General features: G+C 40.1%; 2 protein-coding genes across 4 annotated transcripts in view; one reads left to right on the top strand and one right to left on the bottom strand.

Annotated features, from left to right (window-relative positions):
• scube1 (signal peptide, CUB domain, EGF-like 1) overlaps positions 1–1,253 on the bottom strand; it is a 124,382-nt gene extending 123,129 nt beyond the window's left edge. For both annotated transcript variants that reach the window (XM_044343492.1, XM_044343493.1), the window contains exon 1: positions 1,039–1,253. In XM_044343492.1, the coding sequence (XP_044199427.1) occupies positions 1,039–1,126 (88 nt within the window). In that variant the 5' untranslated portion in view covers positions 1,127–1,253. The remainder of the gene's footprint in view (positions 1–1,038) is intronic.
• Positions 1,254–5,090: 3,837 nt separating this feature from the next.
• On the top strand, positions 5,091–12,934 carry samm50l (sorting and assembly machinery component 50 homolog, like). 2 transcript variants are annotated; one of them, XM_044343713.1, is made up of 15 exons: positions 5,091–5,175; positions 6,884–6,997; positions 7,436–7,537; positions 7,646–7,733; positions 8,015–8,121; positions 8,541–8,671; positions 9,033–9,120; positions 9,289–9,417; positions 9,505–9,576; positions 10,048–10,134; positions 10,347–10,417; positions 10,752–10,819; positions 11,132–11,278; positions 11,466–11,607; positions 11,950–12,934. In XM_044343713.1, exons 2-15 carry the CDS (start codon positions 6,902–6,904, stop codon positions 11,993–11,995), a joined length of 1,374 nt encoding a protein of 457 aa, XP_044199648.1. In that variant the 5' UTR covers positions 5,091–5,175; positions 6,884–6,901; the 3' UTR covers positions 11,996–12,934. The 2 variants fall into 2 exon arrangements, with proteins under 2 accessions (XP_044199648.1, XP_044199647.1); XM_044343712.1 differs by lacking the exon at positions 5,091–5,175 and adding an exon at positions 5,667–5,843.
• The last annotated feature ends 3,215 nt before the right edge of the window (positions 12,935–16,149 follow it).

Genomic DNA, 16,149 nt, shown 5'->3' with positions numbered 1-16,149 from the left:
TGACAAAGCCCCGGCTGCATGGTGGCTCACTGTCTCAATATTGACTCCTCACCCATTCACAGCAGTGGGAGGCTGAACAATGCGCTGCTGCTGCTGCTGCTGCTGCTCGCCGGTCAATATTGGGCCCCTGCTGCCTGCCTGCTCCTCCTGGGACTTTGACGGCCCCTCTCCCACCCACATTTACATACACACACACATACGCGCGCGCGCGCGCACACGCGCACACACACACACACACACACACACACACACACACACACACACATACACCCTCCACCTCCCTCCTCCTCATCCAGCTCCGGACCGGCCACTAAACCCAGAGGCAAGATGCTCTCTAGCGGACTCCGCTTCTAAAACCACCCTAAGTAAATCATTTGCATCATTCCCAGACTCACATATGAAGTGAAAGATTAAAACAGGCATTCCTCTCACTCTAAATGAGAGCAAATGAGCGCTTGACCAAGAGATCAAGCTGCGGTTTCCGATTGAAATTGACCTTTGCGCGCAAGAAACACAAGTTCCAGTGAAGTCAGGGAGGCTGGTAAACGGCTGAAAATTCATTTGCGCATCAAGAATGCCTTTCAGAGGAAAATGGCAAGTGAAACTGAGTTTCTGCCAAGACTTTGGCTTATAAGCAATCACGTTCGCTTTAAGAAATTACCAATTTTACTGTCAAATAATGTTTTATGACACCGGAAAATATCCCTAAAGGAATTTAAGTGCGCAAATGTGAGTTTGCAGTGCCATTCATTGTATTTCTGCAAACATCACGAGGTTTTTACAATATCACAGTAGATAAAAAATGCCATGAAGTAGTCTCTAATATTATTATAGGAACTTGCAGTGCGCATGTGGTGTTGCGGCACAAGTTTAAAGTCCCCTTATGTTTTTCATCTCTAATAATATCCAGTGATAATATTAGTTTGTCAGTCATGTTTCACTGGTTTCCCCCCTTTAACCCGGTTAAACTGAAGCCACCAAAAAGTACAGTGAATGTTTGACAATAAAACAAGACAGAGAGGAAAGGGGAGCTCTTACCTGCGAGTCCGACATTCCCCATCACCCTGCAAGTATTTATGAGGAGGATAAACAAACAAACGTCCCGGGAAAAACAAGCGCTCCCCATGCTGACAGACGGTGTGAGGATTCAGCAGGGCTTTTCTGGGGGTTTGGACTGTGTGTGTGTGTGTATGTGTGTATGTGTGTGTGTCTCTGACACGAGAGGAGGAGGACCGCTTTTTGGTAGACTGGCAGCGGCAGGGAGGGAGAGAGGGAGAGAGAGAGAGAGAGAGAGAGAGAGAGAGAGAGAGAGAGAGAGAGAGAGAGAGAGAGAGAGAGAGGGAACAGCAGGGGAGAGTGGAGCAATCCGAGCCCTCTGATTGGCTTGTTTGTGCCGGTAGAAAGGAGAGAGAGAGAGAGAAAGAGAGAGAAAGAGAGAGAGGGAGAGAGAGAGAGAGAGAGAGAGAGAGAGAGAGAGCATGTGGGCCTACTGAGAGTCATGATGATGGTACTCAGGGTTCCCCAAACCCCAAAATCCACGACAAAAATAAAAACTCTTATTCCTATTATAGGGAACAGTGTACAGAATGAACTAAGGGCAAGAAAGGAAGAAAAAAAAATTCTTGTTCTTGCTTTTTTTCTTTTTTTTTTCTTTTTTTTTTTTTTTAATATTTCTTGTTAAATATTCAGTAACTAGTAGAAAATCATTCTATGTCAGTTGGCTAAATTGCTCATAACCAGTGCTTGATGAGGGGTCACAAGTAGATTTTGTATCCAACTAAGGATCTCTAAATATGCTGTCTTTCTCAGCCATGAGAGGCTACTGAAAGTCTAAGGAGGTTTTAAGGATTAAGAAATACTGACACCTAGTGGCATAACTGGTTAAGAGTGGATTACTGATTGAACAAAGTGGGCAACTGGCCCAGAGCCCGCAGCCTCAGATTGTTTGTGTTGCAAATAGTTTGTGGTGATTAGACTGATTGCAAATTTGTTATGTAATATGCACCACAAAAACACAATAAAAACTGAAATGTAATCATTCCTCCTGTTCATACTGGCTACTAAAAGATCCACTTTAAATGTGCTTTCAGTGTAAGTGATGGAGGCCAAAATCTACAGTGTGTCCACACAGTCATCTTGTGCCAAAATACATTTAAAAGTTGATGAAAAGCTTATATGAGGCTTCAGCAGTCTGAGTTAGTCATATCAAGTGGATATCTGCCGTTTTTAGCATCAAATTCCCTCTTTGTGTTTCCTCGGACAGTGTTTCTCTGTTGAGCTGCGGTGGAAATATAGTAACAAAAAGAAGGACTTTGGCACTAAAAAAGACTAACATTTAAAGATATCTACTTGATTTGACTCATTTGGACGCTGAAGCTTCCTATTAGATGCAGCATGCTAACACACTGAGATTGGGTGGTGAACAAAGCAATTTCTTGGTCTACTGACTTTATGTCCATATTGTCCTCAGATTTATCCAGATTGAGATATGACAGTGTCCTTATTCTTTGCGGCAAAGGTGATACATTTCTGCCATTTTCTAGAAAACATCTGTTTTTTCCTCCACATATACACAAAATGAGCACTTTATTAGGAACACTGGTGCAATCTAATGCAATCCAATACAACAGCTCTGCCATAAATTCTACTTTTATGAAGCTTCTACATTTTCAGCTTTTGTTGACATTGTCAGGGAGGTGATAATTCTACTTGGAGTGTATTAAAGTGAAAAGGGTTCCTAATATTTTGTCCACTCCATTAGCATACATGGGGGGCAAAATATTAGGAACACTTTTCAATATAATGTACTCCAGTACACCACCACCACCACCCACTGCAACCTTAATAATGAACATAAAGTAGAATTATCACCTTTCTGACAATGTCAACAAAAACTGAAAATGTATAAGCTTCATAAATGTAGAATTTACGGCAGAGCTGTTGTATTGGATTGCATTAGATTGCACAGGTGTTCCTAATGAAGTGCTTGGTTAGTGTAAATCCCTCACTGTGCCACTACATTGTTAAAGCATTGTGCACAATCTTAGATAATTAAATACATTTAATTATCAGACACTGACCCAATAGGGGTCGACATGTCATTTTTGCCCCAGCGCCTATTGGTTAATCAGGCTTTGTCAAAGGTTCCCCAACTATTCATTCAAATCAAATATCAAAAACCATCTAGATAAAAATGACTTTTGTGGTTTTACTTGCAAAGTTCTTTTAATAAACTAACAGTTAAATTGAACCATTATTCCTCATTGTTGGCCTCTGGAGCAAAACCAAGGAGCCTGGAGGTTTCAAAATCTCATTCTGAGTAACTCTATGTGGGTATCAGTGAATACAGTGCTTTTATTGAGGTTAGCTCATTATGTCTGCCACTCAAAATACTCACATATGCAAAACTTCATTTTTTAATCAGACCCTATGGCTATGTCTAGTTACAACTTTACTGATGACATTTTAATACCTTCTACAGTCTACAGCACTCAAGAATGCTTACAGGCGGGCCCGAGGCTGGCTGGGAACCTACTAAACATTCATTCTGTTGAAACTGCAATTGACAAGTGTTTATTTCCCAGAAACCGCCAGCCTCTGCTTTGTTTGTTTTGTCGTTCACGAACAATTCGTTCAAAAGAACGGATCTTTTGGGTGAACGAACTGAACTGAATCATTTCCTGAAATGATCCGTTCATTTTTCAGTCAGTCGTGAGCGAACATGATTTGTTTGCAGGGTGTGTTCAAGACAGCAAAATAAATTCAGCAGCACTGATCTTGGACTGCAATCCAAATATATGACATTATCTAGATTAATACACACACACACACACACACACACACACACACACACACACACACACACACACACACACACATACACAGGTTTACTTAAGTCACTTTTGGGGTATTTACATAGACTAAGATTAATTTCCTGGAGACTTACCCTAACCTTAACCTTAACCACTGATCCAAAAATCAGCATTTTACCAACTGGGGACACGGATTTTGTCTTCAGTTGCACAAGCCGTCCCCAATTAACTGGTCTTAAGTCTGGTGTGTGTCCTTGAAAGTGACTTAAGTTTTATCCAGAACCTTCAGTGTTTGTTTATAGAGTTTATGGAATGGTTTCATTGTTGTGATGCATGCCTGAAACCAAATTGTGACACAATATGACACATAGGATAGTATTGGAGTGCATAAATAAAATTGCTGCGTCTGTACTCATTAAATTTTGAATGAATTTAAAATGAGCTAGGTTATGTTTGACAGTCACTGAATTTTTTTGAAAATCTCACCATCTTTCATAGTTTACAATGTGTTGTGAAACCTGCAATATGAAAAAAATGGGTGGCTGAGACTGTCTCAGATCCTTTAACTGTGAGGGAACGTTGCATGTCCAGTAATTCATTCACTCATGAATGTGAATGTGAGTCCTGAGTGATAGACAGTCACTGGCTTATCCTTCATGAACGACCATTCTCAGTTCACTAGCTAGCAAGCTGAACTGAATGTTCGGTGGAGTTTCAGTTCAGTGAGTGGGAATATAATAATATAATATATAGCGATTTTCAAAAACAGAGTTATAAAGTGATGTACAAACATGAAATCGAGTAAAATAATGAAAATCATGGGGAAAAAAGCAAAATTGTCAGTTAACAAAGCCAGTATTACAGGGGCAATTTCAAATATGAATGTAAAAACAAAAAATGAATAAAGCAAATAGACAAAAAGTAATTAAGTAAAAATGAAAACAGAAATAAAAGCATAGGAGTCAAGAATTAAAAGTAGTTTCATACAAGTGTGTTTTGAGGATTGATTCAAAATGAGGCACCGATTTAACTTGCCTGATCTCGTCATACAGGGTGTTCCAGTCTGAGGGCTCGACCAGCAAATGTGCAGTCACCTGGAGAATAGAGATAAAGTGTGGGAAACACAGAGGGGGGTAACAAATTTATTGATAAAAACACCGGATTGTTCAATAGAATATAATATTATCTTGTATATACTTATTGTATTTTATTATTATAAACTAATGTAAACTCGAGCCTGTTCTACACACTCCGGTACGATTGGTGGCGGTATGCATTTAAAAGTTAGTATTGTAATGTGCCAAAAAAAACGCAAAGAAGAAGAAGACCGAGCGTTGCCTTCAAGCGCAAAAGGTTTTTCATAGTTAGCAATGACTTTCGTTCCTTTCCGCTTTTTGCGCCACTTATTTGCTACATTGTAACATTTAACAACTCCCGGTGCTCTATGACTGCAACATTGTATCTGTGCAACTGTGGCCACTCTGTGTTTTTACAGGCCTAGCATCATATTTGTGGAGCTCCTTCAGAGGAGCGACAGGGCCTTTGGACTTTTTAGCATTAACTACTGTAGAATGACAGTAGTTACCCCAAATTTGCCCCATGTATCCACACCTGTATGATGGCCTGCTACCCTGCTGCCGCCCGCCCTCTCGTTTTGCGACGTTTTTCTGCTATGTGTTGCTTAAATTGTAAGATAAAATGAACACAATTAAGTACAATAGCCCTGCATTTTTCATCATTTCAATATGTAGGAACTGTTATATGTAAAACATGAAAATTGCATTCTGAATTATAAATAACGAGATGGAGAAGAAAGACCTTAGTTGAAGTTATAGTCGTCGACATTACAAGGAGCACTCGAACACAACACGAAACCTCACCAACTGTCATGGCGTCTCTCTTGAAGGGGGTTTGGTACTGGAGAAAGTAGCCGCTGTCATTTATCAGTTTTCACCTGCGCGCAGAGCAGCGAGTACCGACTTAAGAGGCTTTTAGAAGCGGGTAGTCACCATGGGGACTGTCCATGCTAAGGTAAACCTCGTTTCTTCCTGACAGCTGCTCCTTTCCAATTATTTATTTGCCATGACCTCCCCGCCAGCCTGTGCTGAAGCCTGCAGTGTTACAGGCTGGGAGGTATTGTCAAAATGAAATAATGTTACATTATCCATACAGTTCTTCGGTTTACATATTGTGGCGGTAACTGGGACACTGATGGTGCTTTCAGGTGGTATTTACAAAGAAGAGAGATATGAGAAGCCATTTTATTAACCCAGAACAGCGTAATAATTTTAGAAAATCATTGCACTCTCCGGCAATACTGTTTCACTACGCTTCAATTACCGTAAATCCCAGAATATATCTAGTTCCATATCCTTATATAAGTATTGTTATGTACCGTATACGACAAGTCAACTGTCTTCGTTATTCAAAGTTCCTACTCATCTGAACAGACTGTACAGTGACATTCACTGGTCGTAGGACATCAGACACGCTTATTTAAAGCCCCACCCATTGACTTTCCTGCCCTCTCTCTTACAGACAGTTGCCTTACATAGCTTTTTTTCGTTGTATTGGACTGCGTTCTCAAATTTTCGAGTCTGTCTTAAAACCACAGTCAGGAGCCCAAATGAACATTGCAACAGGTTTTTCTTTCTGTAATGATTCCTCCTGTTCATACTGACCATTAGAAGATTGTTTCATAATGCACTTACAAAGTAAATGATGGGGGTCAAAATCCTCAGTCCTTCTGTGCAAAAATGCATTTAAAAAAATATATAATATGAACAATAATATGAAGCTTCATCACTTACATTGAAAGCACATTTGAAGGGGGCTTTTTAATAGCTAGTGTGAACAGGAAGAACAATTATCTTATCTTGCCTCACCATATAACATAAATAAATACAGACCAACACAAAGCACAGCCTCAGGAATGAGTACTGAGTGGACCCAACTCCTCTCTGGACAGAAAACTGCTTCACAAAGAAGTAGAATTAATTGCAAGGGTGTTATGTTTCATCGCCTGCGAGTGATTCAAGTATTATAAAGTGTTGTACCTGTCCTCGGTGCAGAGTCTGGATCCTCTCCCAATGCACGGCCGAGACTTGGGCGTCAACCCTGATGACTTTGTGGATACTCCAGAGCCAGAGCAGGAGGCCAAGCAGGAGATCCTCGAAAACAAAGATGTGAGTTGAATAAATTAGTAGTAGTCACGAGGAGTTAGTCATCGTAGTCGATAAAAAATTGTTATGTATATCTTTCTTATCTTTCTGAAGGTGATCTTTCTACAAATTATTCATATCAAAATGACACTGTCCAAAGTTTCAGTCTTTTGAGTACAAAATTCTCTCTTTGTTCTTCAAAGGGAAAGAGATTGTTTCCCTGTTGAGCTGCTGCAGGAGGATAACAACAAAAAAGAGTGAATTTTGTACTAAAAAGCCTGTGACTGTCCTTTCAATTGAAACATAGCATTCAAGTGCAAAAAAGAGACTTTTTTTTTTTAACTTCTTAGTCAAGGAAACACCTGCAGCTGGACAAAAGCAAGTGTCAGCTGTGTTAAGGCCAAATCCACTTTCGATGACGGTGATGTAGAATGAATCCACATAAAATATCTTTGACTGCAGGTGATCGTCCAACACGTCAACATCCAGGGTCTGGGGAGAACTAAAGAGGATCTGCTGGGCTATGAGATCTCTGACGTTTTCCACGCCAAAAACCTCATCGATGTACGTATTTATGACATGACTCACAGGCAAGACTTTATGTTCTGAAGGATTCTTTTCATTTTTGCATGAAGTTGAAGTTTCACTAAGTGCAGAGCTCTGTGATCACAGGTGATGAAAAAGGCTCACGTCGCCAGACAGAGGCTGCTCCGCCTGGGGATTTTTAAAGATGTGGAGGTGCTTATCGATACATCTGAAGGTAACTGATTCACTGCTTCCTACAAAGAGCCACGACGCATACAAATCACACTCTAGTCTTTAAACTCAAACGTGAAAATTTGGTAAAAACAACTTCTGAGGAACATTTAAACATGCATCTTTAGCTCTTGAATTCATCTGTCTGTCAGTGTCCAGGATCAGTATTTGTATTTCTATCAGTTGTGGGAATTTCTTTCTTTTTAAAAGGGACTGTATGGTGTATTTCTATGGATGAAATGGCTGTTTGTCCAGCTTTACTCTGATTATTTCCTCTCTCCTCAGGTGTGGATGCCTTGCCCAATGGTCTGGATGTAACTTTTGAGGTGACAGAGATAAAGAGGCTGACAGGAAGCTACAACACCATGGTTGGCAATAATGAAGGAAGCATGGTGAGACAACCGACACTTCCACATGACTCATGTCAGTCTCTTTGTTTTAGGCTTGGAGTGGAGCATCAGTGCATTGGTTACCTGTGAGGTTTAACAAGCACCAACAAAATCCTCACTAGCATTCAAGAAAGCGTTTTTTAGCGTAATGCGAAGTTATCTTTAAATATCTGACCTTTTGTGCTTTTTCTGAAAATTAGTTTTGTTGTTTTTAACCCCTTTTCACTTGAGTCATCTCACAGGGAAGCATCACAATTGAACTAATCAGTTCTCATGTCCTCCAGTGAATACAGACTAGTTTAAAATCACCCATCATCACAGTTATTAACAACTGAACAACAACAAATATCAACCTAAATGACCACAAAATGTTATCAGCTCTCAGCGTCTGTGTGTGTATGACCCTCTTTCCTGTCTTTCAGGTGCTGGGTGTGAAGCTGCCCAACACGCTGGGTCGAGCTGAGAAACTCACCTTCCAGTTCTCCTACGGGACGAAGGAGACGTCCTACGGCCTGTCCTTCTTCAAGCCCCAGCCCGGACACTTTGAACGCAAGTACGAACAGAACACTGTCAGCAACACAGATCCGTCGTAAACTGTCACATAGAGCAACAGCTGCTGCAACTTTAACCCTTTGCACCTGCTTGAGGGAATTTGCATCAATAAAATAAGATGTTCTTCTCATTAGTCAGTCAAATGTGAACTCACGGATATGATCCACATCTTGTTAGATTCAGCGTAGCTTACACACAGATATATATGATCCTCATAATTGCAGATGTTGTCTTAGAATCGTCAGATTTTGAGTTTTCTTCAAAAATTTTACAAAACTCTTTAATAAAAACTGTTGTGTGTAGTAGCTTGATTGTGCCACCATGGAAGAGTTTTTCTTTATTTGTTTGTCCTCTTGTTTCAGCCTCACCCTAAACATGTACAAAGTCACCGGCCAGTTCCCATGGAGCTCCTTAAAAGAGACCGACAGAGGCTTGTCTGCAGAACTAAACGTAAGAGTGCGGTCATGTGTGCTCGTGTGCAGCTAACATATAGCACAAACAAGATATACAGTATGATCATGGAGAAATACACTGACAGACATTATAAACACACATACGGCAGCTAAAGGTAGTTGATTTACTTCGACTAAAGTTCTCCAACATCCTCTCCTCCCGCAGTTTCCTCTCGGGATGACCAGCCACACGCTGAAGTGGGAGGGTGTATGGAGGGAGCTGGGCTGTCTGGCACGCAGCGCTTCCTTCGCCGTCCGAGAGGAGAGCGGACACTCGCTGAAATCTGCCCTCTCGGTACATTCTGAAGCCTTGTACTACTAGTAAACCTACAGCGTATGTGTTCTCTATTCAGGAAATGTTTATGTTGGTTTTGGTTTGCAGCACACTGTGTCGATCGATTCAAGGAATTCTGCCATCTTCCCCAGCAGAGGTGCCTTACTGCGGATCAACCAGGTAAGTCTGCATATGTACTGTATGTCCATATACATGCATAATAATAATAATAATAATAATAATAATAATAATAATAATAATAATAATAATAATAATAATAATAAATAAATTATGTGTTCAGAGGAAAAGATGTAGTATATGTAAGTGTAGGTAAGCTGGCACTTAAAACCCTTTGTGTTTTGGTGCTTCATCAGGACAACATGATAAAGTGGATCTGGAAGCTCACTGCTGATGAGCACAGTTCACGGTTATGTTTTGAAACATCAGGGTTGAGCTGGTAGGAAATGTAGAGTTTTGCGGTTGACACTGGAAACCATAACAAAATCAGGGAGTAACGCATTTTTACCTGTTTTCTCTCTTTATCAAAAAAAGACGTTTCATATCTGTCAGTCTTTTTAAACAACTGGACGTGTTCTCCTTGTTCAGTGCACTGATACATGCATGAAACTGAGGTGTGTGTTTGCTCTGCAGGAGCTGGCCGGGTACACAGGAGGAGATGCCAGCTTCTTGAAAGAGGATTTTGAGCTGCAGGTCAACAGACGGCTCTTCTGGGACTCAGTAAGACACAAATAAGTCACTCCAAACATTCAGCAGGACTTTCTTATAGCAGCTGCAGCATAAACCAAAATTACCTGTGCTGATAAATGTGGACCTTTAGTAAACACCAGGGGGCGACAAAGCATTACGAAATAGTTATTTTGGCACATTATACTGAATATTTTCTATGTGAGGTTTTGTGTGTTTTTAAGGAAACATTTGTGTCCTCTCAGGTCTTGTCTGCATCTCTGTGGGGTGGGATGCTTTATCCCATCGGAGGACAGCCGTCCTGCATCGCTGACAGGTTCGTCTGATTCATCCAAGAGTCATCTGGCTTTGACACATCACTGACTGCTAGTGGAGAGCTCAATAGGGCACTGCTAATTAGAATCAAACTGGCTCTTTATGAAGAAAATGATCTCAAACTGCAAAACATCCATAAAAAAAATAAATAGCATCTTATTGAATATCAAGATTAGAATTAAGAAGGACTCAATTTTTAATTTTTTTAGGTTGTATTTTTATGCCTTAAATGTGTGCTATCAATCACCTGACTTGTTTCAAATGGCAGATATGTGATTAGGAGATAAACTGCACTCTGAGTGGATGGTTCAGTGATATTTATGTGTTTTGTCCAGGTTTTACCTCGGAGGTCCCACCAGTGTACGAGGATTCGGGATGTACAGCATCGGGCCACAGAGTGAAGGTAAAACCTGTTCTCACTGTCTGCCAAGCATAACAACTCACACTGAAGTAGGTGTTTCACTGTCAAAGATCGCTCAATATATCAGGGTTTCACCACCTTAAGATGCAAAACAACAATATTCTGATATTCCTCAAATTGAGACAAATGAAGACTGTGGTTATCCTCAGTTACTGTATACTTACATCAAAAAATATACATTATCAACACTTCAAAAGTGCAAGAATGATCAGAAGTGTGTAAGGAGCTGTATGTATGTAACATGAATCTAATGTGTGTGCTGTCTCTTGGTTGAATGGCCTGGCTATGTTCTAGGTGACTATCTGGGTGGAGAGGCGTACTGGGCAGGCGGTCTGCACCTCTACACCCCGCTGCCCTTCCGACCAGGGAAGGGCGGCTTCGGAGACCTTTTCAGAACACATTTCTTCCTCAACGCTGGCAACCTGTGCAACCTCAACTATGGTGGGTGGACTCAAAAATATTACTAGATAGAGATTTTAAGACAGACTGGTGGAAAAAGCTTTCATTTTAATAGTCAGCAGGGACCCAGTAAGAGAGCCTGTATTAGGTATAGAAATGAGACAGTGTCCTAGTTGTGGTGTGACATGATCAGTGGTGTGTGTGTGTGTGTGTGTGTGTGTGTGCGCAGGTGATGGTCCCCGGGCGCACCTTCAGAAGCTAGCTGAGTGTATTCGCTGGTCATACGGAGCGGGCATTGTGCTGCGCCTGGGAAACATCGCAAGACTGGAACTCAACTACTGTGTGCCCATGGGAGTTCAGAGTGGAGACAGGTAGGAGCCATGGACTACTACTCAACTACACTCATGATTGTAGTGTGTTTTTAACACTCATCAATTTTGTCTCTGCATCAATCTTAACCAGAAAAATATATAAGTTTTTGCGAGGTGTGTCACTACATCCAGGCTAATAATCCTGTCAGGTACAGCACCTCACAATGTATTGGTATTCAGCTTACTTAGCTAGTTGTACTAGCCTGGTCACAAGTACAACAGACCACACGTCCACACCCTCCTGTGATTTAGGTTTAGTGTGACATTGCTTTGTTAAAATAAGCAATCATTCTAGGATGATTTTTAATTTCTCTTCCTTTTTTTCCCTCCTTCCTCTCATAGGATATGTGATGGAGTCCAGTTTGGAGCGGGAATTCGCTTCCTGTAATGTCATCACTCCACTGCCCCCAGTATTCAGTTCTCCAGCAGAGGCTGTGATGTGAAAAGGGAGATCGTCTTGTCATTTGTCACCTGTAACTTGTTGTAGAGTGTAACACTAGCATGGGTCCTATGTCCTGGGGAAATGTGCCTGACCCCCCAAACCCTCCTTTGATACACACAGTTTGAAGTCGAGGTGCCAGTGTTGGAAAACCTTTTTACAAACACTCTTTCACCCATTTTGAGAGTCATTTGAGAGTTATTTCCTTAGCAACAATCACAAGGAACTTTTGTCAATTATACAATCATGGTGAATCCTACAGCATGTCAGGAATGGTCTCTTAATTCAACAGACCATTGAATTATAGTTTTAATTGGAGACACTTCTCCTCTTCTCATAGTAGAGATGTAGTTCAGGAACTCTCCAGCATTGGCACCTCGTCTGTGCAAAAGTCATCTAGCAGTGATTTCACCCACTGTGTTCCCTGTGGTGACACAAAGTAAATTATTTTCCAGAATGTTAAGAGATTTTGGGTATGTTCCCTGTTTGCCTTCCAGGATGACTTTTGTTTGACAGTTAAATGCGCACCACGCACTCTCGTGACCTGTTGAATATCTATCGATTTTGTGCTATGTGATTGAATGATTGCAGCAGCAGCAGCAGCAGCGAGGGGATGAACCAAGAGAAACCAGCACTTTTTAAATCAGAATGGAAAGGGAGGTGTAAGAAAGGAACGGACCCTCGTGCCAAAGTGGTCCGTTGTGATGAGAAGAACAGCGGTTTGATCTCTCGGGCCAGCAGCAGAGATGGAACCACAACCCCCCCTGCACCCCTCCACACACCCCTCCCTGAGCAACATCCACCACCAGTGCTCTTACTGTTAGTCTTTTTTTGATGTTGTTGAAGCTGTTTTGTTCTGTACACAAATAAATCACAGCTGCTCCCCTGGTTTCTCTTTGGATCCTTTGTTTCTTCTCGAATACACATTCAACAATCATGTGAAAAAAATTACCATATGCATGTACTAGTTCTGGATCTTGGTATGTTGTCAGAGTTCATGTACACTGTGATTTATTTGATATTTATTAGTGCTTCATGTTGCCATAAATAGTTATTTTTCTTTATTAAAGCTTGGACTGACCTTGAATAGGTTTATAAAATTTTTACACCTGTCATACAAGTTAAGACCTTTGGTTTGTAGCAACATTGCAAAGGTGTAGCGGCATTTTAATTTGATAAGTAGATTTATTGCCTTATGGTACAAAGGATCCAATTTGTGGAATAATAGCTTGATAACCAGCAGGATGTTATCAGATCTACAGTGTGCGGTCTAACCTGAAAGTGACATAAGTGTAATAACAAGGCTGAGTGGACTTTCCTGTCCAGATGATATCAATGAGTCAGTGTGTCAGGTTGTGAGCTGACCATTTGAACCTTTGATCTGCAGGAACCTGTGTGAGGCAGTTGAGTGTGGACGGTGCTAGATGTGTGTGTTTGATCAGGACTTGTTCTGTGTGGGAGTCCAGGCAGGTGTACAGTAGGTAAACGCTGTGAGGCCAAAAAGCCTAAGCTGTGCAATGACATACTGTATCTGGAATAAAATTACAATCACAAGTTCATCTCTACTCAGTAAAGTATGATGATCTTTGAAATGACAAAAGATGGTATGTGAACAGTGCCAGCATACTAAACAGTAGGCTACTTTTGTAGTTAAACATGGAGTTTTGTGTATGGTGAGTGCTTTATTAATGCACCCTAACTTCAGTGAAGAATATTATATTGTTACACACATGGCATTTTCTTGGCACTACAGAAAGGAAACTGGTTAATTTTACAGCTTAAAGTTTAGGAATACATACTGTTTACATGAGTGATTGATAAATGTATGAATCTCAGATGAAATGAAAGATAATTACGATGAAATATCCAAAACTACCAGGCTAAGGTATACTCACACACGGCTGTCATTTATTTAGAAGAAAGAATAAGGATATTGATTAATGAATATCAACTAAAACATTAAATATCAAAATATCCAGTCATTTGATAGCAACTCTTTTAGCCACTGTTAGAAACCAATGGCCACTGGTGTTTGATTAATGATTTATTATGAGGGTTTTTCCTCTCTAAAAATGTAAATAGTTTTTTTTTCCCCTTTATGTTTTATTTTATTTTGTTTTTATATATATATATAATGTAAGCAAAAAGAATACAAAAAAACAGTACACCAAAAAATAAAATAAAACATAAATAAAATAAAGTAATATATGTAATATTTTATATAGGTGCCTATATAGTGTTTAAAATTTGTGATTTTTTAAATAAATTTTGGTACAGCTGTAAGGAATCTTTGTTTAAAATAAAAAAAATGTAAATAATGAAAAAAAAATCAACAACTAATAATTCAATCGATTTGTCGATTTCTACACTAAGTAGGAAATGCAATTAAGCTAATAAACTTTTAAATTTAATCGAAGGGCTTAATTTATTCCAAAAAGGACAACATAACTCCAGTTTGGCTTTATTGGGTTTTGAATTCTCATTCATGGCCGCGTGGTTGAGGATATAGTAATCACAACGTGAGTGTTGAGTATAGATCATGGATGTATTATAAGAGCTGGATAGGCCTCCGACACTCAGCCTTGCATCCAATTTTTCCCAGTGGCCACTCATGCTATTGCAGCGGACAATTCCGGCCCAAAAAGCTTTTTCCCTGTAGACCACCACTGTAAAAGAGACGTCTGCAAAACGGTTGACCAGACACCTCAAAGTGCAAACAAAGTCAATTATGACTCTTTCTATGATAAAATTTTGATCCATGGGGGGTTTATATTTGTAAAACTTTTTTCAAGCTGCGAAAACTGATTTAAAAATCAGTGATGTCACCACAATGTAAAGTCAATGGGTGAGGCCAGCGAGAGAAACGTTACTGCACATATTCAGTAACGTTGGATTATTGGACTGATGCATTATAAGAGCTGGATACTGGACCGAAAATGGTGCCCATTCAGTCCAATAACAAACGTGCTCCTGGCTGCTATAACGACAGTCGTTAGAGTTGTTGGAGTCATCTGAGGCCAGGTGTAAACGACAGTCATTGGAGTTGTCACATGAGGCCAAATGTGAATGGTTGTTAAATCTACTGGGAAGGGATGAAAGGACAACATTGTAGGTGGGGCATAGTATCTACAACCAAGTCCAGTTGCCCTCAATTCAACCCTCCTTAGATACTATAACAATGTGAATTTACCTTTATATGCAGATATTCTACCAGCCTTTTTGCCTTTGTGTTTTTTTCTTCAATTGATCGGTTGTATTTTTATCAGACAAACTACACTAAATAATACATACATTCAATATGAGATTATAGTTTATTTGTGCAGATGTATGTCATATATGAATGTATACATAATATTCATTAAAACATTCCTATAATTTGTATATATTTGGTCTTACATCTGTGTACATGTAAATAATTCTTGTGTGCCTTGTAAACCGCAACAAACGACAAACCGGGGGAAAAGCCAGCTTGCTGCAGCCAGTGCTAGTGAACTAGCTGTTACAGGCTAACATTAATGAACCAGTGTGTAGGATTTAGTGGCATCTAGTGGTGAGGTTGCAGATTGCAATCAACTGAATAATCCTCCCCTTCCATTTCAAGCATGTAGGAGAACCTATAGTGGCTGCAAAACTTGCAAAAAATGTGAAAGGCCCTCTCTAAAGCCAGTGTTTGGTTTGTCTGTTCTGGGCTACTGTAGAAACATGGCGGTGCAACATGGCAGGCTTCATGGAAGAGGACCCACTCCCTATGTAGACATAAAGGTCTCGTTCTAAGGTAATGAAAACACAATGATTCTTATTTTCAGGTGATTATACACTAATTAAAACATACTTATGAATATTATATTCCATTTCTGCCAAGTCTGTTCTGCTAGATGCTACTAAATTCTACATGCTGCACCTTTAAATAGAGATATCCTTGTTTTTCAGTATATGTCCTGTCTTTTCATTGCAGCATCACCATTCACTACTTTGACTTTTAACATTATAACTGTTGACTTTAACAGCATTAACTAACATATGATGAAGTATTTGCTACAGATGTATCCCACATTTTACCATTTTCATAATATCTGCAGATAGTCTGAGGCCACAGATCTCTT

The sequence above is a fragment of the Thunnus albacares genome, chromosome 23 (genome assembly GCF_914725855.1).
Source record: "Thunnus albacares chromosome 23, fThuAlb1.1, whole genome shotgun sequence".
In the NCBI taxonomy this organism is placed as follows: domain Eukaryota; kingdom Metazoa; phylum Chordata; class Actinopteri; order Scombriformes; family Scombridae; genus Thunnus; species Thunnus albacares.
This window is presented reverse-complemented; position numbering and strand designations above follow the sequence as displayed.

What these genes read in the sequence shown, in the direction of transcription:
- samm50l (XM_044343712.1), top strand. Translation starts at nt 5,823, where the DNA reads ATGGGGACTGTCCATGCTAAG. An exon ending in ACGCCAAAAACCTCATCGAT is followed by an intron (nt 7,538 to 7,645) that starts GTACGTATTTAT and finishes CTGTGATCACAG; the next exon opens with GTGATGAAAAAGGCTCACGT. An exon ending in GCTTATCGATACATCTGAAG is followed by an intron (nt 7,734 to 8,014) that starts GTAACTGATTCA and finishes CTCTCTCCTCAG; the next exon opens with GTGTGGATGCCTTGCCCAAT.